The 26923-nt window shown below is 45.3% G+C and overlaps 1 protein-coding gene, 1 long non-coding RNA gene and 2 pseudogenes across 3 annotated transcripts; 2 read left to right on the forward strand and 2 right to left on the reverse strand.

The window, feature by feature from the left end:
- Positions 1-179: 179 nt before the first annotated feature.
- LOC123443314 lies at positions 180-3552 on the reverse strand (annotated as a pseudogene).
- Positions 3553-4888: 1336 nt separating this feature from the next.
- On the forward strand, positions 4889-6343 carry LOC123443316 (ERI1 exoribonuclease 2-like). The gene has a single exon (XM_045119652.1). It carries the CDS (start codon positions 5071-5073, stop codon positions 6106-6108), a length of 1038 nt encoding a protein of 345 aa, XP_044975587.1. The 5' UTR covers positions 4889-5070; the 3' UTR covers positions 6109-6343.
- Positions 6344-6896: 553 nt separating this feature from the next.
- On the forward strand, positions 6897-21583 carry LOC123443317. Of its 2 annotated transcripts, XR_006630620.1 has the most exons (4): positions 6897-8995; positions 9618-9717; positions 11597-12509; positions 20824-21583. It is a non-coding gene; the product is annotated as an uncharacterized LOC123443317 (long non-coding RNA). The 2 variants fall into 2 exon arrangements; XR_006630621.1 differs by lacking the exon at positions 9618-9717.
- Positions 21584-22677: 1094 nt separating this feature from the next.
- LOC123443315 lies at positions 22678-26050 on the reverse strand (annotated as a pseudogene).
- Positions 26051-26923: the final 873 nt, after the last annotated feature.

Raw genomic sequence — 26923 nt, forward strand, 5'->3', positions numbered from 1 at the left:
TATTTGATATTACCACCCCAGGTTTAATATCATCAATACAAGATTTGTTTTAGCTATATGTTCCTTGTCCGCAAATTTCTTCAGTATCGATTTACTTGTAATTAAAATTTATTAATTGCTGACGAAAGATAAATGGATGTGTTCAACAAAAAAAGAAAGATAAATGGGTAATCTTAGAATTCAGATCATAGATGCCACCGTGTATATCAAGATTAAAAAAAAAAGCAGCAGAGTCTGTAGATTACTGAGACAACATCAAATTCAGATGTCAAGCTTTTACATAAACCGAATGAAAATTTGGTCACAAGCACTCCACAACCGTTGTTACTGGTCACTCAAGTCTCACTTTTGCAGATCAGCAGGTGACACAACCCCATACATCAGAATGTAGCTCAGAGACACGCACAAGGAAGGACTAGCCATGGTTTGGGTGGGTCAGTTGCAAGGTGCTCAAAGACTAGCAAAATCTACTGCCTACGGAGGGGAACAAGCTATTCTGCACTACACAGCCCTTGGTTTCTACAGCAAGGGCTGCATCAACCGCCTAAAAAAGTTACCGCAGATCGTCTGAAGTGCACCTTCTGTCCAATAAGACCAAATTCTGTTGTTAACATGTCACCAGCTGATGTAAATGTGCATAAGGCATTTTACTTTGCTGTGCTTATGTGTTTCTTGATCATGTTCAAGGTCTCCATAACCTGTGAAAGCAACACTACAATTAATACCCGACAGGAAAATAAGAACCAAAATTTGTAAGTGTGCAAGAAAATCATGCTGTCCTGATGTATGTCAGCAATTCCTAGCACACTAGCCTGATATGGAGCAGTACGCAATCCTAGACATGCCCTCAAACTTGCATGCAAAGAGCAAATCCATTAATGAAGAAACAAACCAGTAAAATCTGATTGGAATTTCTGTTAACGTCTATGTTACATCAAAATTTTCTTTCTAGCAAATCATCTTGGTCAACATCAAAGAGAGATGGACTATGGACTATCGAGACTTACTCCAGTATAGTGTTGCAAAACTGGAGAATAGTGGTCGAGCGCAATATAGATTTTTGCAAGAAGATCCGTTAAGGCCTCAACCTCATCACCAAGTAAATCCACCTGCAGAAAATTTCAGAAATCACAGCTCATTACATCACTCGTCTCCCACTTTAGGGCATTATCAAGGTTATAGGCTTGTTTCATTTTGTAGGCAAAGCAATATAAATGGAGCAGAAGAAATAAAGTATTGTTAGTCGTTAGGATCTGAAATTTTGTTTACCTCGAGCTCAGCCTTTTGAAGATTAGAGCCTCTTGTCTCAGATATCTCCTTGTATCGCAATGCCTTCCTTCTCAAAAGATTGCCTTCTTTCATGAGGTGTTTACATTGGTCTTTCAGTAAACAGAACCTGTGAAAGAAAAGAACACCATCCTTATTCACCGAAATACAACATGGAATAGTCATAAGTACTATTAACTACTCCCTCTGTTCCTAAATATAAGTCTTTTTAGAGATTTCACTACGGACTACATACGGAGCAGAATCTCTAAAAAAACTTATATTTAGGAACAGAGGGAGTATGAAGGTAATCATATGGCAAGATTGTTTAAGATATTAAGATAAAAACTAATTATCATCAAATAATATAGTTTTCACAAAAATAAATAAATACCCCCAGTACTGAATGCAATGCAAATACAAGCACCTTGATTCACTGTGCTGAACTTTGTTTGCAATGATAGCTTGTTGATCTGTAACAAGATTCTCAAACTCTCTCATGGATTCAACAAGACTTGTCATGTGTTCTTTGAACTCCTTTTCTTTATAAATGGTTGATGTGAATATTTTCTCCTTCTCTTCGATGACTTTACATAAATAATGATTTTGTTTCTCCACCTCCTTCAGAGAGTCTGTAGCATTTCTAAATCTGTCATGGAACTCGCTCATATTGATCTCATTTTGACGAACATGCTGCAGAGCTTGCTCCACTCTGCCGACAATCATATCAAACTCCTTGTTCTTTTCAGATATACAGGAGTCTTGCTTTTCCACTTTGACTTTAAGTAAATCAAGTTGATGGGATAATAAATCCATATGACCCTTCATTGCTCCCAATTCAATCTGACACTCCTCTTTTTCTCTCACTACTTTACTGAAAGAGTCAACAGCTCGCTTCAGATTCTCAATCTCCTGCTTTGTATAGTCGATGCCGCTTCAGAGCAGCTCTTTTCCTCATTGTACTTCAACAATGTAGAGTTGAGGTTTAACACTGCTTCTGCTACAGCTTCATTCTGAATAACTGAGCAAATGTCTTGCTTCATGTTATGCTCCATCTCATTACCATGCAACCGTATTTCTATTTCGTTAACGAACTCTCTTAGTACAATCATCTCTATCTCTTCTCTAATCATGGTTGCCATCCTGGCTTCTTCAATATCAGACTCTAACATTCCAATTTTCTTTGCATGATCTGCCTCTATGGATGCAATGTGTGATGCCTGTGTAGGAAAAGCACACACTTCTACTTGATTATTAGTGGCAGCACCTTGTATTTGCTGGATTTCAGAATCTAAAACATTTTTCTTGTCTTGTTGGCCAGCAAATGTTTCTGCCTTGACGCCAGAAGTGGTTCTCTTATTATTCTCCATGAGAAGGCCATCCAATCTTGTCATAACTTCCCCAATTTTCTTTCTAATCTGCTCGAATTCTTTGTTATTCCGTAAATGCCATGGGTTGGATCCTTCTTTGTTTAGCAGGTTTCGCTTGAGTGCAAATATCTCTTCTGTCTTCATTTCCACGACTTTATCATGCATCCTTTTCATAGTATTCATCTCTTTATTAAAATGGGCTATCAAAGCATCCCTATCCAAGTGCTTCAAACATGACGCATCAGCGAAAGCCGCATCAGGAGAGGCTCCAGCACTTTCAACCTTTGCAGAACCATTTCTGGAGGAATGTTCATTGTCTCTAAGTTTACTCACATCATCTGCACCATCAAAGTTATACTGGGACCCCGAAAGACCCCACTCAGAATTCAAGAGTGACTTGGAAATGGCATGAAGCTGTTGGCGGATACTATAAACTTCATCATATTTTCTATCCCGACCCCCAGACAAACTTAGGCTGCCATTTCCAAGCTGCATCAGCTTTTGATTCAGCAACCTTATCTCTTCATCCTTGGAAGCAAGCTGCTGACCTATTTCTTGTTCGGCATCTTTTACAAACCCTTTGATGACAGAGTACGTCACGAATGTTGAGATATCAACCATGGTATTTACATCATCCCACAAGGAGTCCATCTCATCCACGATGATTAACTCATTTCCTTCCGAAGAAGTTTCATCCTGAACAGTGGCGCTTCCATTGGTATCACTTACTGGCACATCCAAGCTCTCTTCACCGTGAACACTGGCACTTCCGTTGGTGTCCCTGAGTGGCACACTCAAGCTCTGTTCAGCTTGAACAGTGGCACTTCCATTGGTGCCACTGATTGGCACATCCAAGATCTCTGCCATGTTTGCTAGGTTGGAATTTGGAGGCACGCCACTGCAGAAATGGAAAGACACAAAATAAGGATATTGCAGCAACTGACTGCAGCTGTAATTAGAACAGAGTTCACTTTAACAACAGAATGATTTCTAAGCAAAGACTTAGCTTTATCAATCAACCAACCAGCAAGGCTTACAAATTTCTGGAACCAATCAGTCATAATGCACGGAAGGAAGTAGTATGTGAAGGAGCTACTCCGGCCTGCGCAAAATTTTTAAAAACGAAGGAAGTAGTATGTGAAGGAGCTACTCCGGCCTGCGCAAAAGTACGCAAGGAGGAGCGGGGGTTGCGTGTTTGGTCGATCCTGCTAGGAAGTAAGGAAGTAGGTCGCGCCGCTTGAAACAAGCATGTGATGGGCCTAGCAATATGGATCATAATGCCGATGACACATTGATCCTGTTAAGAAATTTAAAACCATGTATGACTAAAAAAAATCTTAGCACAGTTAAAAAAGAGCGAATAATTAAAAGAATCATAGCACGGTTTCAAAACATGTATGTCAAACAGAGAAATCAAGAATTACTAAATTTGTTCACAACATTTGAATTTGTTTTCTCAATTTGAACAAATATTCACAAGATTCAAAAGTATATTCATATGTTCAAAGAATGTTCTTGATTTTTCTTAAAAATATATGAATTCAAACAATATTCACAGTTTTAAAAAATTTCATGCATTACTAAAAATTGTTCATAATTTCAAAAAAATAATCATGATTTCAAAAACATATTCATAATTTGGAACAATGTAATAATGTAAAAAAGCACGAATTTGAAAGATGTTCGCAAAAAATAGAAAAGGAAAGAAGAACAATATGGTAAAAAAGGAAATTAAATGAAATTAAAAAACAAACATGAAAAAAGAAATAATGAAAATGACTAAAGAAAGGAAAAAATAAAAAAAAATTAGAAAACACACACAGACATGCAAAGGGTATGTGAAGGCGCTAGTTCAGCCTATCAAAATTACGCGACGAGGAATGGGGGTTGATTCTACTAGGAACATTGAATGAGATGGGCCTAGCGACATCGGTCGTCATGCTGATGACACTTCGATCCTATTAAGAAATTTAAAACCATATATTAATTATTTTTTACCACGGCTTAAAATAAGTGAATAATTTTAAAAAAAATCATGACAATGAAAAATGTACCCGTGTTTTATAAACATATACGCAATTTTTGAAAAATGCTTATGCAACGAAAAAAATATTAAAAATAGGATTTGTTTATCCAACTGGAAATCACAGCCCTTGGTTTGTTGATAAGATTAGAAATAGCATCAACCACGTAGAAAAGAAAAAAGAAGAAAAAAAAACGCGCCAACTGTCCAAGAAGCATCGGATTGGATTTTAGAAAACCCGCCCGGTTCGAGCCTGACCAAACCTGCCCTAGTTTTCGATCCCAATTTTCCCCAATCCTCGCTGCCCTAGTTTTCGTCCCAAATTTCCCCGATCTTCGCCGCCCTAGTTCTCGATCGCAGCTTTCCCCGATCTCAACTCCCGATCTCGAGTTTGCGCGCAGTCCGGCGAACATGGCAGCGATCATGGCGGCGCGCGGGCAGGAGCTGGAGCAAGATTTTGATTTCTTCGTGGTGGTCGACTTCGAGGCGACGTGCCTCAAAGACGCGCGGATCTTCCCGCAGGAAATCATTGAGTTCCCCGCCGTGCTCGTCGACGGCGCCACCGGTCGCATCGAGTCAGCGTTTCGCAGGTACGTTCGTCCTAAACATCACCCTGTGCTGACCCAGTTTTGCAGGGAACTCACCGGCATCCGGCAGGAGGACGTCGACGGCGGCGTGGATCTCGGCGAGGCGCTCTGGCTGCACGACGCGTGGCTGAAGGCGGCGACGGCGGGGGCAGGGAACAGGAGGAGCGGTCGCTTGGCCGTCGTGACCTGGGGAGACTGGGACTGCCGGACCATGCTAGAGTTCGAGTGCCGCTTCAAGGGCATCGAGAAGCCCTCCTACTTTGATCAGTGGATCAACCTGAGGGTCCCCTTCCAGGTGGCGCTCGGCGGTGGAGGGCGGGTGAACCTGCAGGAGGCGGTTCGGGCGGCGGGGCTGGACTGGGAGGGCCGCCTGCATTGCGGGTTGGACGATGCCCTCAACACGGCACGACTGCTTGCTGAGGTCATGCGGCGCGGGGTCAAGATGACCATCACTGGCTCGCTGGCGCCGCTGCTGCCGTTCGAGCAGGAGCAGCAGCCTCGCACAAGCACCTGCGGTGGCTCACCTGCGCTGGCGCCGCCGCCGCTGCCGTTCGAGCAGAAGCAGCAGCCTCGCACAAGCACCTGCGGTGGCTCACTTGCGCTGGCGCCGCCGATCCAGCAGCAGCCGCCTCGCACAGGCCCTTGTGATGGCTCGTTTCCGCTGGTGCCGGCGCCTATCCAGCAGAAGCAGCAGCAGCGGCCGCAGCCTCACATAATCAGCCCCTGTGGTGGCTCCTCTGCGACGTGGTACTGCGGGGTGACGACAAAAGGAGGCATGGAGCCAGGGGCGATGCAGTCTGGATGTACCAACTGGACGCCGGCCATGGGAGCCGTGTCCCCCTACTACATGTGGAGCAACTGAACCATGAGACTGAGATTTAGAATTCAGTGTCGCTCGGCTGCTAGTGTTAATCGTCCTAACCATCAGAATCAGAGTGTAGATCAGCTGATTCTTGCCTAGTCTAGGTGTGAATTTGGTCTTTGAAATCCAACTTGACCAATGGGGCTATTCTCGATGTATTCAGTGTCTGAATTAGTATTACAGTTCTACTATTTTTCAGCAGTCTGGAAATGAATTCGTTTCAGGCCATTTTTTAGTCCGCCCGATTCGCACAAATCTTGCACCACTTTTGTCCTCAGTATCGCGTCGGCGTGTGGTTCTGTCGTGGACTATTTTCTGTCTTTTGGGGCTTTTCGGTTTGTGGGTCTACAACCGGTATCACTATTCGCTATCTGAGGAGGGGATTGGTGGGGATTGACCTAGGCGGGGCGGAGGGAAGGCGGGGGCTCCTTGATGGCGATTAGCAGCGGAGATGGCGCACGACTAGGGGTGCAGAGTGGCGTCCCGCATAGACCCGCCAAAGTACAGAATTAGTCTAAATTTGCCTAACAGCATCACAGCCTAGTTAGAACTAACCTTTTTTAATTTGTGTACGGAACGGGACGGGTCGGGCGCCGCCTTGCATCCCTACGCACGACTAGTCCCCCCAGGGAAGGAGAGATTGTAGGCAGGAGGCGTGCTCTACAGGGACGGCTGCAGGTAGGAGATCTGTTGGCCTGGAGAGGAGCTCGATGGAGCTGCCCCTCGTGGTCTCCACCAGCAAGCTCCAGTCGGTGGTAGTCACCGGAGCCGGTGGGCACAAGGTATTTTTATTCTCCCCCCTACTGTCCTCGTGATGTACCTTTTTCTGTTCTACATGTGTCTGCCCTCCTTCGCGCTTGATTTCAGTTCGTCGTGATTGTCACCGGTCATGGACGTTCATGGCTGGGGGTGGTTCAGTTCGCTGGGTTTGGCAGGAAAGTTTGTCATAGCTTAGTGCAATCCTGGCGAGTTTTTTGAGTGGTTCATCGAGAAAGGTTCTTGAATTTGTTGCAGACACCTCTCAGCACGTTTTCCCCAAATTTCCGTCACCAAGTCTGCCTCAACATTATCTTGGATGTAGATCTCCTTTTGTCTTGGATGTAGATTTCTTTTTTTAGTCTGAGTTAATTGTCACTACAGTATGTTTATTGTAAGAATTTAGAGGCCCGAGGAATGTTGCAAATGATCAGGGTTAGTTAACTGAATGATTGGTTTTTCCTCTGTAGGGGTACTATTGTGAAGAAACTATTGAGTATCATTTGTCAGCTTGATTTTGGTGGCTTATTTTAGATTAGTTATGGATTTTTTTTTTTGCTTAGAGTTGAGCGCTTACCTGAAGAATGTTTTGTGGATCATCTGAAAGTAATGATATGCAATAATTAACAAGCCAGTAGATGGCCTGAATCTATTTATATGCAATGAAATTTGTTCCAGATAACCCTCTGTTATTCTGCACTTTCCTTTTTTGAGGGTTTCTTACCACCAACTATGCTATATATGTCGCACGCCTGCCTAAACTGACTGCCTCTGGCTGCAAGCGAGTGATCACTGATATACCCATATGTGAACTCAGAGGGGATGTAGTCCTAAATTGAATTAAATTTAGTTTTTTTTTACAGATTTTTTTAAATGTAGTTCATGTTATGGTGTTTTCCTCTCTGCGTTCTGTTTGATGTAGCATGGAGGAAGGAATATTTTTGAATCTTTTTTTCTTAGTAAGTACTTTTTGCATCCTGAAAAACACGTGTATAATCTATGTGTTTATAAAAGCCAGAGGCGGCATGTAACTCACAACTCATGTTTTTTGTAGTCATTTTTCTAAGCCATGTGTGATGCTATCTAGTTTTTGGTACTTGATTATTTTAGTTTTCATGCATGTCCTCTAGATTATTCAGGTTCAGTAAATCTTTTTTCATTCTGGATATGGTTTAGTGTCGCTATGTTTTGCATTCAGGGTCAATCAAACATTAAAAAATTAGAGCCCTGTGATCTAGTTTCTCTGAATTTTGTTTTTGTCCCTGCACATACCTGAAGACTCGACATGTACCACAAGACGGGCCGCCTCCATGGATCTCCTTGACAGTCATCAAACGACATATCATCCATTTTTTTGCCCAACTCAAAAGTTGTTGTTTCTGCATCTCTAGGTCCTCCATTTGCACAGGTGAATTGTGTTGGTTGTCAACAAAGCCATACATGTTGCCTAAATCTTGAAAAAAAGGAACATTGGAACCTATCAGATATCCTTCTTTTCATCATTTCATCGTCTGTTTAAGTTTGACATTTTTTCTCTTTCCCCGTTTGTTTTTAATTTGTTACCACCCCCACCTCAAGTCTTGGTGTGTTGTTCAACGTGTAGTCATTTTCTAACACTTGAGCTGCCCCTGTTTTGCTGTAAATGTACAGAGGTTCACCCCGATCACTTGTTGGACCAATGTCAGTTCCATACGAGCATGTCTCTTGCCCCTGCACATGAGTTTGTACAAAGTTCATCTCTTTTTAGCTTTATCTTTTTTTATCTTTTTTTTTTTGGTTTTGTTTTATGTGCCGCACCTGGGTATTGATTCTCTGAGAGCCTCCATTCAGGTCAATGTATCCCTTCAACAGTGTCACATAAGAGAAGTTTGGCTGTTTCATCAACATATTTTTTTTCTGTTAGTTTCCACACAACTTGCAAGGCATAAAAATTACGAAGCAAGTTTTAACCCCTCCTTCAACCTGCATGAATACAACTTCTTGGCTTCCAATACACATATCTTCTATATCCTCATTCACACTGCTATTAAACTGTAAAATTCAATGTTTTTCAGATACAGTATGAACTCAAGAACATATATTTTTGAGGAACAAGCAGCAAGCATTAAACCAGCAGATATGCAAGCATTAGGTACATTCAGATATCAGTATCTTAAGTTATTAGTTATCCTGCTACTCATTTCTTCAGTTTCAGTTTTTTAATTCATCATTAGTCTTAGATTTTAAGTAGGTGTCGTTTTCAGTGTAATCACCTATCAGTTCTGTCAGGTTACAGTAGGTGTCATTTTCAGGTCAGTTTCTTTAGTTATATACTCCCTCCGTCCCAAAATTCTTGTCTTAGGTTTGTATAGAAATGAATGTATCTAAATACTAAAACATGACTAGATACATTCATATCTACATAAATCCAAGACAAGAATTTTGGGATGGAGTGCGTATCATTTTAGTCTGACATTTAGTTCATTATGTCAGTTTTAGTTTCATTTTGTCCAGTAATCTCATTGATTACTCTTTATTTTTCAGTCCAGTTATTTCATTGATTAGTCTTTTTTTTTTGTTTTTCGAGCAGGAGTTTGTCTATGTGTTTATCATTTTCTCGTTCAATCATGTTAGATGTCATTTTGTCTGTCATTCTAGTGTCTGAACCTGTAGGTGTCAAATTCAGTTTACAGTTTTTGTTTCAGTGTTAAGTGTCATTTTTTACTTTCGTCAGTTAATGTTCTTCATTTTTATGTTTTATTCATTTTTTTCAGTGCCTTGCGTAGTATTCAGTTTTTTCATCTCAGAAGTGTCATAAAATGCTCAGCCATATTTCCAGTCTATAGTTTTCAATTTCAGTCATCTTCATTGCAGGTTAGTTCATGGTTATGTTCAGTGTCATTTTCAGTCTTATTCAGGTTTCAGTCATCTGCAGCTTTCTTCTGCTCCTCTTTTTTTTTGGAAGATCCAGCATCGCTGGCATTCATTGATAATAGCTGGAAGCAACGGAAAACAACAAGGTGGTGAAGGTCCTAGGACCAGAAGATCCGAAGATCAAAGAAAAACAAAAAACAGCAGCCCTAAAAGCTGCATCACAACACTCCATACAAACCAAACTAGACAGCGCAACTCCGACTCCAATGGTGAACTACAAAGGAAACTAGGCAAGGTTGGCGTGACGGAGGATCACCGAACCAACCACCTGTCACGCGTCATCGTATACCACCGTCTCCCCACCATGGCTTTGACTTCGCAGCAACAAACAGTCGAGGCACACCCACGGACACGCCGGAGAAGCAGAGCCGACTACCATGACCAAGACCACACCTCTGACATTGCTCACCGCCGTCATCGTTGCCATAGGAGCCCCCGTACGCGTCCAGTCGTAGGAAGCACCAGAGGTATCAAAGTCTTCAAGACGACGCCCTAAAGAGGGGAACGACGTTGAAGACGACGCCATCGCCCGACCTTACAGCAGGATCTAGGCTTTCATCCGAAGAAATTGATCCAGGAGCAAAGGCTGTGAAATTCCCGACGATGCCTCGAAGGAGGATAAACGGCGCCCGTGGGCGCCGTCACCACCGGCCAAGCTTTCACCTGGGGCAGCCACTCCCACGCAGCAGGCCGAGGTCGACCCGTGCCTCCACCGGACTGCGCACCCCCCCGCACAGTAAGCACGCCAACGCTGTGCAGGGCCGCCAGCTAGCCTCCTCTACGACGAGCCTGCGGAGACCAGAACAGGTCCTGCACCCCGCATCAACCGCGGCCGGAGCCTCCATGCTCCACCAAACGACATTTGGGCACCTTCAACCGCCTAGCCGTCACCATGTGCCGCCCCACGCCAGATCCGCATAGCCCTCCGCTCGCCGCACTTCCCCGAGCCGGATCCGCCACCGACCGCTGCATCCGGCCACCAGCTCGCCAGATCCAGCGCACCACCTCCAAGTGCGCTCGCTGCAGCAGCGAGCCGCTTGCGCCCGCTCCGTCACACACCTCCCCTCCGCCTCGCGCTCCAGCGACTGCAGCAGATCCGCACAACCCCGCGTCGTCGGCTCCTGCCCGTGCCAGATCCACGCAGGATCGTAGGGCTGCACTGCCCGGCAGCAAAGCAGGCGGACCCCCCCCCCCCCCCCCCCGGGCGGGCCGGCGCACCAAGCCGTCGGCCCCCGACCAGCATCTTCCGCGCCCAACCGCATTTGAGCAGCCGAGATCTGGGTGGGATGCCCCCACAGCCCGAGCCTCCACAAAGAGCGCCGCCGCGGGCCAGCCGTGCGCCAACTCCGATGCCAACGAGCAGCAGCCCCACCGCCATCGACCCAGGCGGCCGCGCAGGCTCTCGCCTTTGCCTGAGAAGAGCATCCCGCCATGCCCATCCCTCGACCCGAGACCGATGAAAATGGCCCCGCCACCGCTGACGCCGCGCGGGCTTTGCCCGGCAACGCCATTCGGCAGTGGCGAGGGGAGGGGGGAGGGAGAGGAGACTGGCGGCGGTGGCTAGGGTTTCCTCCCGAGCCGCTGCAGGAGTGGCACGGGAGTAGAGTACTTTCTAGTTTTTTCGACCAGACGTCTAGTATTTTTCTCCTGCTCCTCATTTCTTCAGTGTTAGGTTTGTTGTTTAGCAAATTTGTTCATACAGTTTTCCGTCTATATATATTTTCTCTCTCAGTTTCAGTGTTGTCTGCATTTTTCATTGTTTTACATGTTTTTCAGTCATCAGTCGTCTGTATTTTCAGTTATCTGTCATTATTTTCAGTCGGTCCATGATAATTCGGCGAGGAGTTGCGTGGTAGGCGGACAGAATAGGAAGCTGATGCTCCTGCTGCTTTTCTCTTCTACTCATAGTACCTGCCTCGGCCACCATTGGCTTTGCGGCATTTGGTAGGGTTTCAGAAATTGCGTAAGTTTTCATCATCAGCCATTCTTTTAGTCTTACTTTTTTTGTCTTCTCGAGTATTCACTGAACATTGAGTGAAAGATCCCAAACTTTCTGCTCATTGGCTGACACGGCGACGCTATTTGGCGTACTATGCGATCAGGCCATGGTAGCGCAAGGAAGGATGTAGACGAAGCTAGCGGGAGATTTGCTTTTCCCTTGTTCGTTTTTTGACATTCCGTTGCTATATGGGAGTATTGTTCAGATTTGTCCTTTTTTTAGATAACATCACCGTAACTTGTCAGTATTAGTGCTATTCAAGTCATGATCCAGTCTGGACAAATTTAAAATTTATCTTTTGTGTTAGTTTTTTTTGCAGTTATGTAAAAGTGCCCGTATTTTCCTTTTGTTTAGATAATATTTCAAAATCTGACCAGGAGAAGTGCTAAGCTCGTCGTGGTTCAGATTTGGCATTTATCTTCAGTTTTCTTGTAGTAGTAATGTAGATGTAACGATTAACTCAGCAAGTCTCCCACACTAGTTTTCATGTTCAGTGATTTCATCAATTATTAGATTCTTTTTCATTTACTCAGGTTTCACTTTTTGCTTGGTTCATAGTGTGATTTTTATTGAGTTCTTATCTGCCAAGTAGAACAACAAGGACAACGTCAATGATCTATAGTCATCTATAATGATTTGTATTTCTATAGTCAGTGTTTGTCATTTTTGTCAGGTTAAAGTGAAGAAAGCCGGATGGTCATGTGCCAATGCTCTGTTTTATCTAGCTATGCTGGTAAAGATATCTACTCCTTGTTAGGAATAAGCAACTTGTATTCCCATGAGGCCATAGGCCGGTATATATATACATGTACAGGTGATGGACTATATGCAGGAAACCCCTTATATATTGGGATAAATACAAAAGGATACATGACTTATATTATAACTCTAACACCCCTCCTCAAACTCATGGTGGATGAACAACACTGAGTTTGGAGAGATAAAAGTCATGTTGTGCTCTAGTCTGGGCCTTCGTCAGGAAATCCGCCAACTGTAACTCGGAAGGTACATACTGAAGAGCAACAACCTGATCCTGCACAGCAGCGCGCACATAGAAAGCATCAACACCAATATGCTTGGTGAGCTCATGTTTCACAGGATCGCGCGCAATGCTAATAGCACATGTACTGTCAGATAAGAGCAGAGTCGGTGTAGTGACAGAAACATCAAAATCCTGAAGTAACCACCGTAACCAAGTCACCTCTGCCGTCAAAAGAGCCATCGCTCGCAACTCAGCCTCTGCACTCGAACGGAAAACTGCAATATGTTTCTTCGTCTTCCAGGCAATGAGAGAACCACCAAGAAAAACACAGTAAGCAGAAAGTGAACGGCGATCTGAAGGATCACTAGCCCACGTAGCATCTGAATAGGCCTGAAGCTGTAAAGAACCGGCATGAGGAAAGAGTAGACGGTGAGAGATCGTGCCTCGAAGATATCGGAGAACACGGAGGAGATGACTATAGTAAACCGATGTGGGTGCAGAGACGAACTGACTCAGAATATGAACCGGATAAGAGATATCCGGACGAGTGACAGCTAGATAAACAAGGCTGCCAACTAGATGGCGATAACGCGTCGGGTCAGGTAGGGGATCGCCATCAGTAGCAGAGAGGTGAACATTGAGCTCCATAGGAGTCTCAACAATGCGCTCATCAGTAAGAGCAGCACGAGCAAGAAGATCCCCTATCGGACAACCGGATTGGGACGGACTTGCAGCGTGACTGCACCATTAACCTGTCGCAATTCATCGAGCCCTCAAACCTGGAAGATCTTGACGCGCCATTCAATGAGGATGAGATTTGGCAAGCCATCAAAAGCATGCCGTCCCGCAAGGCGCCCGGCCCCGACGGCTTCACTGCGGAGTTCCTCCGATCCTGCTGGCAGATCATCAAGCATGACCTCCGATGCGTCTTCGACCAGATTTACGCGCTGCGTGGACGAGGGTTTAGCTGCCTTAACCAGGCGTTGATCACGCTCCTCCCCAAGCGCGCCGAGGCCACTGGCCTGGGTGATTATAGGCCCGTAAGCCTAATTCACATCGTCGCCAAGGTCCTGGCCAAGCTGCTTTCGATCCGCCTAGCCCCCAGGCTCAACAACCTCGTCAGCAACGTCCAAAACGCGTTCATCCCCGGGCGAAGTCTTCATGACAACTTCATCCTAGTGCGTCAATCCGCACGGCTATTGCATCAGCTGGGTGCCCCTCGCGTGCTGCTGAAACTTGACTTGGCACGGGCTTTCGACTCCGTCTCGTGGCCCTTCCTATTCGAGGTGCTGCGATGCCATGGCTTCGGCAACCGCTTCCTTGGTTGGATCGCCCTTCTCCTGTCGTCGGCCAACACCAAGGTTCTCCTCAACGGCAACCCTGGACCAGCGATTTGGCATCGCCGTGGACTGCGCCAAGGTGATCCAGTCTCCCCGCAGCTCTTCGTCCTTGCTGTGGATACGTTGGGCATCCCGCTCACGCTGCGTCGCCCCACGGCTGCCCAACTGCAACCCGTCGTCGATAAGGTCGCTGGGAAGCTGCCCTCCTGGAAGGCCTGGCTAATGAACAAAGCCGGCCGCCTTGCTTTCGCCAAGGCTGTCTTGAGCGCGATCCCCATTCATCAGCTCCTTGTGCTTGCGCCGCCAAAGAAGACCATCAAACTCTTGGAGAAGATTGAGAGAGGATTTCTCTGGGCTGGCCGCGTCGAGGCCCATGGAGGCAATTATCATGTCAACTGGCGGCACGTCTGCCGGCCTATCCAGTTTGGGGGCCTCGGAGTCCACGACCTCGAGCGCACTGGCCTCGCCCTTCGCATGCGGTGGCAGTGGCTTAGCCGAGTCGATGCTGGCAGGGCCTGGAGCGGCCTTGACCTGCACTTCGCGCCCGAGGAGCGCGCGCTCTTCTTCGCCTCTACCACCATGGCTATCGGCAATGGCCATCGCGCCCTGTTCTCGGAGGACCGATGGATCAACGGACATGCAATCCGAGAGATCGCGCCTCTCCTTTTTGATCTCATCCCTAAAGGGCGTCGCAAGTCAAGAACTGTTGCGGACGGCCTTCACGCGAACCAATGGGCCGCGGACATCCACGGCATGATTGGCATCCCGGAGATTGGAGAATACCTGCGCCTGTGGCACATGCTCGCCGAAACCGTCCTCACTGACGCACCAGACAACATTCGCTGGAAGTGGCCCGCGAGCGGCGAGTACTCCGCCAAGTCCGCATACCTCGCCACTTTTCAAGGCTCCGCGAGATGCCAAGCTTGGAAACTTACCTCGAAGTGCTGGGCACCGCCTCGGGTGCGCTTCTTCCACTGGCTTGCCAACCTCGATCGATGCTGGACGGCCGACCGCCTCGCGAGGCGCAACCTGCCGCACCCACAGCGCTGCCCTCTTTGCGATCAGGCTCCGGAGACGATTCATCATCTTCTCCTGGAATGCCCTTTCAGCCGCGAAGTGTGGCACGAGATCCTCTCATGGCTGCGCCTCTCTTGCCCGCTGCCCAACAACGATGCCACTCTACACGACTGGTGGTGCTCTGCACGACACGACACCCCTAGGCCTATGCACAAGGGATTGGCTTCCGTTGCTTTGCTCGTCCCTTGGATGATTTGGAAGCATCGCAACAGATGCGTGTTTGAGGGTGCAACACCGTCGGTTACCTCCCTGGCGGCTACGATTAAGGAAGAGGCCGGCCTCTGGGCCAGAGCGGGCGCCTTGGGGCTCCGGGCCATCTTGCCACAAACATGGGATGTCCACTAGTGTGCATGTGTTCACCTTGTAAATATGCCTCCTAGGAGGATTGTACCAAACCCCTTCTTTTCAATACAATGAACCGCAAAAGTCTTTTGCGTTTTCTCCAAAAAAGTAAGAGCAGCACGAGCAAGAAGATCCTGGATGTACTTTTCCTGGGATATAAAGAAGCCATCAGAGGTAGAAGAGACTTCAATCCCAAGAAAGTAGCGAAGAGGTCCAAGATCAGACATAAGGAACTGCTCACTAAGGCGGGACTTGACAAAGGCAATATACTCGGGGTCATCCCCAGTGATGACCATGTCATCAACATAGAGAAGAAGAAGAGTCCGACCACGAGGAGAAAGGTGAATAAACAATGCTGGATCATGAACACTGGGTGAAAAAACAACGGCAGTCACCACAGAGGCAAAACGCTCAAACCAGGCGCGTGGGGCTTGCTTAAGGCCATAGAGAGAGCGACGAAGACGACATACCATGCCATCAGGAACAGAATACCCAGGTGGTGGCTGCATGTACACCTCCTCACGCAGCTCACCATTAAGAAAAACATTCTTAACATCAAGCTGAGAGATAGACCAGTGGCGTGTAGAGGCCACGACAAGAAGTGTACGAACTGTGGTCATATGAGCCACATGAGCAAAAGTCTCGTCATAATCACGACCATGCTCCTGCTGAAAACTACGAGCCAGAAGACGAGCTTTGTGACGCTCAAGAGAACCATCGGAGCGAGTCTTAACCTTGTAGACCCACTTACAAGTGATGGGGCGGACTCCGGGAGGAAGGGAAACAAGATCCCACGTACCAGTGCGTTCAAGAGCAGCAATCTCCTCTGCCATCGCAAACTGCCATTCAGGATGAACAACAGCCTGATGATAAGTAGTCGGCTCAAGAACGGCAGCACCAGCGGTGGAAAATCCAAAGCGATCAACAGGCGGACGAGGACGAGAACGCAAGCCATAAGTAGGCTGAGACGAGGATGACGAGACATCCACAGAACGTGAACGACGAGTGTAACACTGAGGAAAAGATGGAACAATGGAAGAAGGAATCGCCAAGATAGAATCGGGGAGTGGCGACAAAGAAGTGACCGGAGATGAAGGTGTAGAATCTGGTGACATGCTAGACGAGGAGACCGTGGAAGATGGAGGCGACAAATCGACTGGAGGTGGAGAAGCAGAGGGAGCGGAACGAAGAGGCAAAGGTTCGACGGGTGTGATAGGTGTGTCAGGAAAAGTGAGAAAAGAGATATCCTCCACTGAAAAAATCGAGGAAGATGGGCGTGGGTAGAAGGGACGAGACTCATCAAAAGTCACATCCCGAGAGATACGCATCCGACGACCGATAGGATCCCAACAACGATAGCCCTTATGCTCATCACTATAGCCTAAGAAGACACACTCAACAGACTGAGCGGCCAGTTTGGTGCGTTCGCGGGGGGCAAGAAGAACATAGCAAACACAACCAAACAAGCGAAGCATCGAATAATCGAGAGAGCGATCAGAAAGACGCTCGAAAGGAACACCGCCCTGTAGAGCAGCGGAAGGCTGGAAATTGATGAGATAGATGAGGTGGAGACGGCCTCAACCCAAAAATGAGGCGAGAGAGAGGCAACAATCATCAATGCACGAGCCGTCTCAAGAAGATGACGATGCTTGCGCTCAGCCATGCCATTTTGAGCGTGAGCACCAGGACAAGAGAATTGAGAGAGAGAGTCCCTTGCTCAGCAAGAACACCACGCAACATCTTAGAGATATACTCGCCAGCGGAGTCAGCACGGAACACACGAATGGGAGAAGAGAACTGAGTATGAACCATGGCAGCAAAACGCTTATAAATGGACAACACCTCACTACGAGAAGTCATGAAATAAAGCCATGTGTAACGAGAGAAGTCATCTATGAAAATAATATAGTATTTATGACCCCCTTTCGAAGCGAAAGGAGCCGGACCCCATACATCGAAATGAACTAAATCAAAAGGACGCTTAGACACTGACTCACTATGTGGATATGGTAACTGAATCTGCTTGCCACGACAACCCTGACACTCTAAAGAGGCATCTCCTGAGACAGACCCCAGAAGACCTCGACGAACTAACGACGACAAACGAGAACCACACAGATGACCAAGTTGATGATGCCACTGTTGGAAGGAACCAGTAGCCGAGGCGACCAAAGCGGAAGAACTGGCGATAGAGTGGGCAGCGGAAGGAACATGAAGCCAGTCCAACTCCCAAAGACCCTCAGAATCACGGCGGCGAGGACCAACCCCAACCAGAGTGTGCGTGCGACGGTCCTGGACAAAACAAGAGTCAAGGTCAAGGATGACACGACAACCAGAATTAGCAAGTTGACCAGCGGAAAACAGATTTATGGTAAATCGAGGAACATGAGCAACATCAGGAACAGAATAAGGAGTGGTAAGAGTGCCTCTACTAACGACAGTAAGGGGAGTACCATCAGCGGTGAGGACATGAACAGGAGAATCAAGCGATCGAAGAGAGGACAGAGTGGAAGAATTAGAAGTCATATGAAAGGAAGCTCCAGAGTCCAGAACCCATGGGGATGTACCTGACTGTGTAGAAGGTGGTTGCTCAGTGCGGGAAGCCTCAGTCACAGAACCAGGAGTACCCGTCGAGGAAGAACCTGAAGCAACGAGCAGACGCTTAAGTCTCAGAATATCCTGCTCAGTCAAAGCGATGGCTGAAGCTATCGAGGTAGATGACGAAGTCTCTGTAGATGATGATCGCGCCTTGCGCAAGTGTTTCTTCTTCGTGTAGCAGTGGGACTCAATATGACCATCATTGTTGCAATAGCCACAATGTGGACGGGGGCGACCTGAGCCTCCAGAAGGAGTGGGCAAGAGCGGCGGAGCACTCGAGCGAGAATGTGTCGGTGCAGCAGGTGGCGTAGAAGGAGACCGAGCAGCAAGCACCGAGGGAACCTCCAGCAAACCAGCACCACGTAAGCGAGTCTCCTCAGCACGAATCTCAGAAAGCGCCTCCATGAGAGAAATACGGCCACAAGCAAACAACTGAGCACACCGGGGCTCAAACTCCTTACGGAGCCGAGAGAGGAACTCGTAGACGCGATGAAACTCCAAGTTGGCCTGGACAGCCCGGCAACAGGGGCAAGTACGACAACCAGCAGTGCGGAGAGAATCGAGCTGGCGCCAGATAGCAAAACTCTGTGCATAGAAGTCATCAACAGTAGAGTCACCCTGCTGAAGAGCATGCTCCTGATGAATCACAGAGAGGTATAAGGCATCACCAGAGGGCTGATAGCGCTGACGAAGACGGGTCCACATCTCAGATACAGTAGGAAGGCCCAGAAACTCAGAAGCAAACTGAGGCAGAACACTAGCAGTGAGAACAGCTGCAGCACGGGCATCATCATCAAGCCACTGGGTGTAAACTGTCAGAGCACCACGATACACCTGAAGAGCCTCCTCATAAGCCAAGACATTCTCATCATAAGCACTCACAGCGGCCTCATCAGCAAGCTTAGCCGCATCCTTTGCGGTCTGAGAAGCATCCGCAGGAAGAGCCGGTGGGGTCGGCGGAGTGGGAGCCACGGGAGGAACTGGACATGGCGGACAGCAGACCTTGCCAGAAAGAACACCCCATAGACGGATGCCACGAATGTGAATGCGCATGAAGCCAATGAACTCGGTATAGTTAGTGCCATCAAAGATCACTGGACAACGAGAAACAGCAACGTAGCCGGGTGCAACAGTTTTTTATTTATTTATTTTTTATCACGTCGAGACAGAAGAATCTGGCGAAATCCGACGAAGTCAGCAGCCGGAGGTCGACGAGATCGGGAGCTGGTGGCCACGGGAGCTAGCAGGCAGTAGTTTTAGGGTGTGGTTGGAGGGATATGCTAGGGTGGTTGTGGGTATCCCCAACCAGGTGGCTGGGATAGCCCTTTTTTTTGTTTGGTTGGAAGGGTAGGGTTATCCCTTTTTTTTGTTTGGTTGGGAGGATGGGATCCTACCACGTCGGCCTCCTCCCGCGCCGGCCGCCTCCTCCCGCGCCGACCGCGCCTCCCGTGCCTCCCGCGTCGGCCGCCTCCCGCGTCGGCCGTCCCAGAGTGGTTGCCACCGCCCGCCTGTTTTTGGCGGTTGGGCACATCCCTTTTTTTGGAAAATATTCCCAGCATCTGGTTGACTCTATCTCTCCTCACCTCAGATCCAAACGCATGGCAACCACAGAAAAAAGTGGTTATCCCTGTCCCTGGAAGGATATCCCTCCAACCAAATACACCCTTAGAGAACCAGTGGAGACCCAGGTGCTGGGAGCCGAGCCGGATGAGCTGCGTGGTTTGACTCCAGATCGGGATGTAATCCAGCGGGGCAAGAGCCGGCTGGTTTGACTCCAGATCGGGACGAAGTCCAACAGCGGTGACCGAGTAAGCAATGGGTACGGGAACCACCAGGAAGCCTCGATCAGGAGCAACGCGGCCAGGAGCAGATTAGGGGTAGCCTCAATCTGGAGCAACACGGCCAGGAGCGTCTTCGGCCAGGAGCGGATCAGGCGTCGGTAGCGGGATTCAGGCAGCCAGGCGCAACGCGGCCGGGAGTGCGGCGTTGACGCGAGCGGCAGCCTCAGACGCCAGATGCAGACGAGACGGATGGCGACTGCGGAGGAGACGAGATTGGATCGGAGCACGAGTTGCGCGTGCAAGAAAAACCTTAAGGCTCTAATACCATGTTAGGAATAAGCAACTTGTATTTCCATGAGGCCATAGGCTGGTATATATATACATGTACAGGTGATGGACTATATGCAGGAAACCCCTTGTATATTGGGATAAATACAAAAGGACACATGACTTATATTATAACTCTAACACTCCCATCATATTTTGTTAGCCTCGGTTAACAGATTTGTAGTGTTCCTTTCAGATTTTCAGATTTTTTTTAGCCGATGCTTCAGTGAGTAGTGTCTCATGGTTGCTTAGTACTCCTCCGTTTCTAAATATAAGTCTTTTTAGAGATTTCACCAAGGGACTACTACCTCCTTCCCAAAATAACTGTCTTAACTTTGTACTAACTCTAATACAAAGTTGTACTAAGATTGAGACATTTATTTTGGGACGGAGGGAGTACATATGAAGCAAAATGAGTGAATCTACATTATAAAGTACGTCTATACATCCGTATGTAGTCCCCTAGTGAAATTTCTAAAAAGATTTATATTTAGGAACGGAGGGAGTACTTTTTTCTTAGTTAGTGATTGCTTAGTCCTTTTTCTTCTTTGTTACAAATTGATGCAAAGATTCTCCTCGTAGGCCTTTCTTGTTTTTCAGTACCTTCCTATATACAACGATTAATATCTCCAGGGGAGGGGAGGGGGATGAGTACCTCACTTGGGGCGAAGACAGTACAAGGGGCTGCGATCTGGATCGCAAGCAACATCACATGCAGTTGCATCCATGTCTCTCCCGCCGCCGTCACGCCTCCACATATTTCTTTTTTTTGTTACACGTGTGGGTCCTCTACCTCAAGACTTCGTTGGGTTATGTTTTTATCCGTGATCACCATGGACGTTGTGTGCTGGCATGCAATGAACGTTTTGAAGGGGTAACATCACCTGAACTTGCTGAAGCAGTGACCATTTGGCATGCCTTGACATTTTCCAGAGATAATGGTCACAGGTTTGTGCTTCTTAATTCTGATTGTCTCTCTGTGACTTTCAACGCATTCATTCTGATGCCCTGGTTCGATCTTTGTTGGGCTTGGTGATAGATGATATAAAGTCTCTGGTGGCTGACCTTCATAGCTGTATCTTCAAGCATTTTCATCGTGATTTGAATGTAGCTGCACATCTATTAGCTCACAATAGTGAACATTCAGTTTGTAATATTTCTGTTGATGTAATCCCGGATACACTTAACGTAGCTGAACATCTATTAGCTCACAAGTAAAGAAGGATGTTATGTGTATGTGTGTAAATTTTTAGGATGAAATATCTTAAAATACGATCTGCAATCTTTTTAAAAAAAAATCATGTCCTGGGATGATGAATAGTATGATGTGTTAAAAAGTTCCAGATTTCTCTTTTGTGTACAGACCTCATTTTAATGTATTTTTTTCTGAAAATTTACGCCCTCACTTATCTCTGTATTTTTCTTTAATTTTTAAAATGTAAGAATATGAATTTTCATGAATTTTGAATTTTTCTTTTGAAAGCCTTCATGAAGCTCGGCCTCCAAAAGCAATTTCCGGCCTAAAATGTCTTAGAGAAGTGAACGGAGGGAGTACCTTGATTTCTACAGCAAGGTTGATGTTAACATTAACCAACTGATGTGTATGTGCACAGTTTCAGTTTATAAGTCCGGCACGTGTATCTAGGTCGTCAATTTGACCAACTTAATGAGAGGCATATATTACAAAAAATATATCATTAGAAATTTTAGATGTTCTATTTTTTAATGATATAATTTTTATGTTAAATAATATATTTTATATAAGTCAAATTGACGATCTAAGTACACGCGCATACTTTATAAACTGTGATGGAGGAAGTATTAATAGAAGATTTGTTTTACCTTTTCTGTGGATTTCTTCAGTATTGAGCAACGGGCCGACGAGTGAGTTGTAATCAACGCAAACTGTAAGAAATTGATAGATTTCTTAAGAAAGGGTACAATTCCAATCAACAATGCAAACTGTAAGTCGTCCTCCTATGAAGCCCTTGAAATTGATAAATTTTTAGGCTACAATAACAATCGACAACGCAAACAAGCCGCGTGGGCGAGGCCTGCACATCCATAACGTCAGCCAAACACGTGGCGACGACCGATGCCGGGGAGAGGGATGTTCTCTCTCCAAGGCACACTCATCAGGCACTGAACAAGGCAGCGTTAGACAACAGCATCTCACCACATATCACAATTATATTTCGACGAGAAAACAGCCAACTGTGGATTTCTGAGATAAGAGCCAACTCAGATCATTTCCTCGAACACAAATGCCTCATCATATTTGATATTACCACCCCAGGTTTAATATCATCAATACAAGATTTGTTTTAGCTATATGTTCCTTGTCCGCAAATTTCTTCAGTATCGATTTACTTGTAATTAAAATTTATTAATTGCTGACGAAAGATAAATGGATGTGTTCAACAAAAAAAGAAAGATAAATGGGTAATCTTAGAATTCAGATCATAGATGCCACCGTGTATATCAAGATTAAAAAAAAAAGCAGCAGAGTCTGTAGATTACTGAGACAACATCAAATTCAGATGTCAAGCTTTTACATAAACCGAATGAAAATTTGGTCACAAGCACTCCACAACCGTTGTTACTGGTCACTCAAGTCTCACTTTTGCAGATCAGCAGGTGACACAACCCCATACATCAGAATGTAGCTCAGAGACACGCACAAGGAAGGACTAGCCATGGTTTGGGTGGGTCAGTTGCAAGGTGCTCAAAGACTAGCAAAATCTACTGCCTACGGAGGGGAACAAGCTATTCTGCACTACACAGCCCTTGGTTTCTACAGCAAGGGCTGCATCAACCGCCTAAAAAAGTTACCGCAGATCGTCTGAAGTGCACCTTCTGGCCAATAAGACCAAATTCTGTTGTTAACATGTCAACAGCTGATGTAAATGTGCATAAGGCATTTTACTTTGCTGTGCTTATGTGTTTCTTGATCATGTTCAAGGTCTCCATAACCTGTGAAAGCAACACTACAATTAATACCCGACAGGAAAATAAGAACCAAAATTTGTAAGTGTGCAAGAAAATCATGCTGTCCTGATGTATGTCAGCAATTCCTAGCACACTAGCCTGATATGGAGCAGTACGCAATCCTAGACATGCCCTCAAACTTGCATGCAAAGAGCAAATCCATTAATGAAGAAACAAACCAGTAAAATCTGATTGGAATTTCTGTTAACGTCTATGTTACATCAAAATTTTCTTTCTAGCAAATCATCTTGGTCAACATCAAAGAGAGATGGACTATGGACTATCGAGACTTACTCCAGTATAGTGTTGCAAAACTGGAGAATAGTGGTCGAGCGCAATATAGATTTTTGCAAGAAGATCCGTTAAGGCCTCAACCTCATCACCAAGTAAATCCACCTGCAGAAAATTTCAGAAATCACAGCTCATTACATCACTCGTCTCCCACTTTAGGGCATTATCAAGGTTATAGGCTTGTTTCATTTTGTAGGCAAAGCAATATAAATGGAGCAGAAGAAATAAAGTATTGTTAGTCGTTAGGATCTGAAATTTTGTTTACCTCGAGCTCAGCCTTTTGAAGATTAGAGCCTCTTGTCTCAGATATCTCCTTGTATCGCAATGCCTTCCTTCTCAAAAGATTGCCTTCTTTCATGAGGTGTTTACATTGGTCTTTCAGTAAACAGAACCTGTGAAAGAAAAGAACACCATCCTTATTCACCGAAATACAACATGGAATAGTCATAAGTACTATTAACTACTCCCTCTGTTCCTAAATATAAGTCTTTTTAGAGATTTCACTACGGACTACATACGGAGCAGAATCTCTAAAAAAACTTATATTTAGGAACAGAGGGAGTATGAAGGTAATCATATGGCAAGATTGTTTAAGATATTAAGATAAAAACTAATTATCATCAAATAATATAGTTTTCACAAAAATAAATAAATACCCCCAGTACTGAATGCAATGCAAATACAAGCACCTTGATTCACTGTGCTGAACTTTGTTTGCAATGATAGCTTGTTGATCTGTAACAAGATTCTCAAACTCTCTCGTGGATTCAACAAGACTTGTCATGTGTTCTTTGAACTCCTTTTCTTTATAAATGGTTGATGTGAATATTTTCTCCTTCTCTTCGATGACTTTACATAAATAATGATTTTGTTTCTCCACCTCCTTCAGAGAGTCTGTAGCATTTCTAAATCTGTCATGGAACTCGCTCATATTGATCTCATTTTGACGTACATGCTGCAGAGCTTGCTCCACTCTGCCGACAATCATATCAAACTCCTTGTTCTTTTCAGATATACAGGAGTCTTGCTTTTCCACTTTGACTTTAAGTAAATCAAGTTGATGGGATAATAAATCCATATGACCCTTCATTGCTCCCAATTCAATCTGACACTCCTCTTTTTCTCTCACTACTTTACTGAAAGAGTCAACAGCTCGCTTCAGATTCTCAATCTCCTGCTTTGTATAGTCGATGCCGCTTCAGAGCAGCTCTTTTCCTCATTGTACTTCAACAATGTAGAGTTGAGGTTTAACACTGCTTCTGCTACAGCTTCATTCTGAATAACTGAGCAAATGTCTTGCTTCATGTTATGCTCCATCTCATTACCATGCAACCGTATTTCTATTTCGTTAACGAACTCTCTTAGTACAATCATCTCTATCTCTTCTCTAATCATGGTTGCCATCCTGGCTTCTTCAATATCAGACTCTAACATTCCAATTTTCTTTGCATGATCTGCCTCTATGGATGCAATGTGTGATGCCTGTGTAGGAAAAGCACACACTTCTACTTGATTATTAGTGGCAGCACCTTGTATTTGCTGGATTTCAGAATCTAAAACATTTTTCTTGTCTTGTTGGCCAGCAAATGTTTCTGCCTTGACGCCAGAAGTGGTTCTCTTATTATTCTCCATGAGAAGGCCATCCAATCTTGTCATAACTTCCCCAATTTTCTTTCTAATCTGCTCGAATTCTTTGTTATTCCGTAAATGCCATGGGTTGGATCCTTCTTTGTTTAGCAGGTTTCGCTTGAGTGCAAATATCTCTTCTGTCTTCATTTCCACGACTTTATCATGCATCCTTTTCATAGTATTCATCTCTTTATTAAAATGGGCTATCAAAGCATCCCTATCCAAGTGCTTCAAACATGACGCATCAGCGAAAGCCGCATCAGGAGAGGCTCCAGCACTTTCAACCTTTGCAGAACCATTTCTGGAGGAATGTTCATTGTCTCTAAGTTTACTCACATCATCTGCACCATCAAAGTTATACTGGGACCCCGAAAGACCCCACTCAGAATTCAAGAGTGACTTGGAAATGGCATGAAGCTGTTGGCGGATACTATAAACTTCATCATATTTTCTATCCCGACCCCCAGACAAACTTAGGCTGCCATTTCCAAGCTGCATCAGCTTTTGATTCAGCAACCTTATCTCTTCATCCTTGGAAGCAAGCTGCTGACCTATTTCTTGTTCGGCATCTTTTACAAACCCTTTGATGACAGAGTACGTCACGAATGTTGAGATATCAACCATGGTATTTACATCATCCCACAAGGAGTCCATCTCATCCACGATGATTAACTCATTTCCTTCCGAAGAAGTTTCATCCTGAACAGTGGCGCTTCCATTGGTATCACTTACTGGCACATCCAAGCTCTCTTCACCGTGAACACTGGCACTTCCGTTGGTGTCCCTGAGTGGCACACTCAAGCTCTGTTCAGCTTGAACAGTGGCACTTCCATTGGTGCCACTGATTGGCACATCCAAGATCTCTGCCATGTTTGCTAGGTTGGAATTTGGAGGCACGCCACTGCAGAAATGGAAAGACACAAAATAAGGATATTGCAGCAACTGACTGCAGCTGTAATTAGAACAGAGTTCACTTTAACAACAGAATGATTTCTAAGCAAAGACTTAGCTTTATCAATCAACCAACCAGCAAGGCTTACAAATTTCTGGAACCAATCAGTCATAATGCACGGAAGGAAGTAGTATGTGAAGGAGCTACTCCGGCCTGCGCAAAATTTTTAAAAACGAAGGAAGTAGTATGTGAAGGAGCTACTCCGGCCTGCGCAAAAGTACGCAAGGAGGAGCGGGGGTTGCGTGTTTGGTCGATCCTGCTAGGAAGTAAGGAAGTAGGTCGCGCCGCTTGAAACAAGCATGTGATGGGCCTAGCAATATGGATCATAATGCCGATGACACATTGATCCTGTTAAGAAATTTAAAACCATGTATGACTAAAAAAAATCTTAGCACAGTTAAAAAAGAGCGAATAATTAAAAGAATCATAGCACGGTTTCAAAACATGTATGTCAAACAGAGAAATCAAGAATTACTAAATTTGTTCACAACATTTGAATTTGTTTTCTCAATTTGAACAAATATTCACAAGATTCAAAAGTATATTCATATGTTCAAAGAATGTTCTTGATTTTTCTTAAAAATATATGAATTCAAACAATATTCACAGTTTTAAAAAATTTCATGCATTACTAAAAATTGTTCATAATTTCAAAAAAATAATCATGATTTCAAAAACATATTCATAATTTGGAACAATGTAATAATGTAAAAAAGCACGAATTTGAAAGATGTTCGCAAAAAATAGAAAAGGAAAGAAGAACAATATGGTAAAAAAGGAAATTAAATGAAATTAAAAAACAAACATGAAAAAAGAAATAATGAAAATGACTAAAGAAAG

This window comes from Hordeum vulgare, chromosome 3H, assembly GCF_904849725.1.
Source record: "Hordeum vulgare subsp. vulgare chromosome 3H, MorexV3_pseudomolecules_assembly, whole genome shotgun sequence".
NCBI classification, from domain to species: domain Eukaryota; kingdom Viridiplantae; phylum Streptophyta; class Magnoliopsida; order Poales; family Poaceae; genus Hordeum; species Hordeum vulgare.

What these genes read in the sequence shown, in the direction of transcription:
- LOC123443316 (XM_045119652.1), top strand. Translation starts at nt 5,071, where the DNA reads ATGGCAGCGATCATGGCGGCGCGCGGGCAGGAGCTGGAGCAAGATTTT.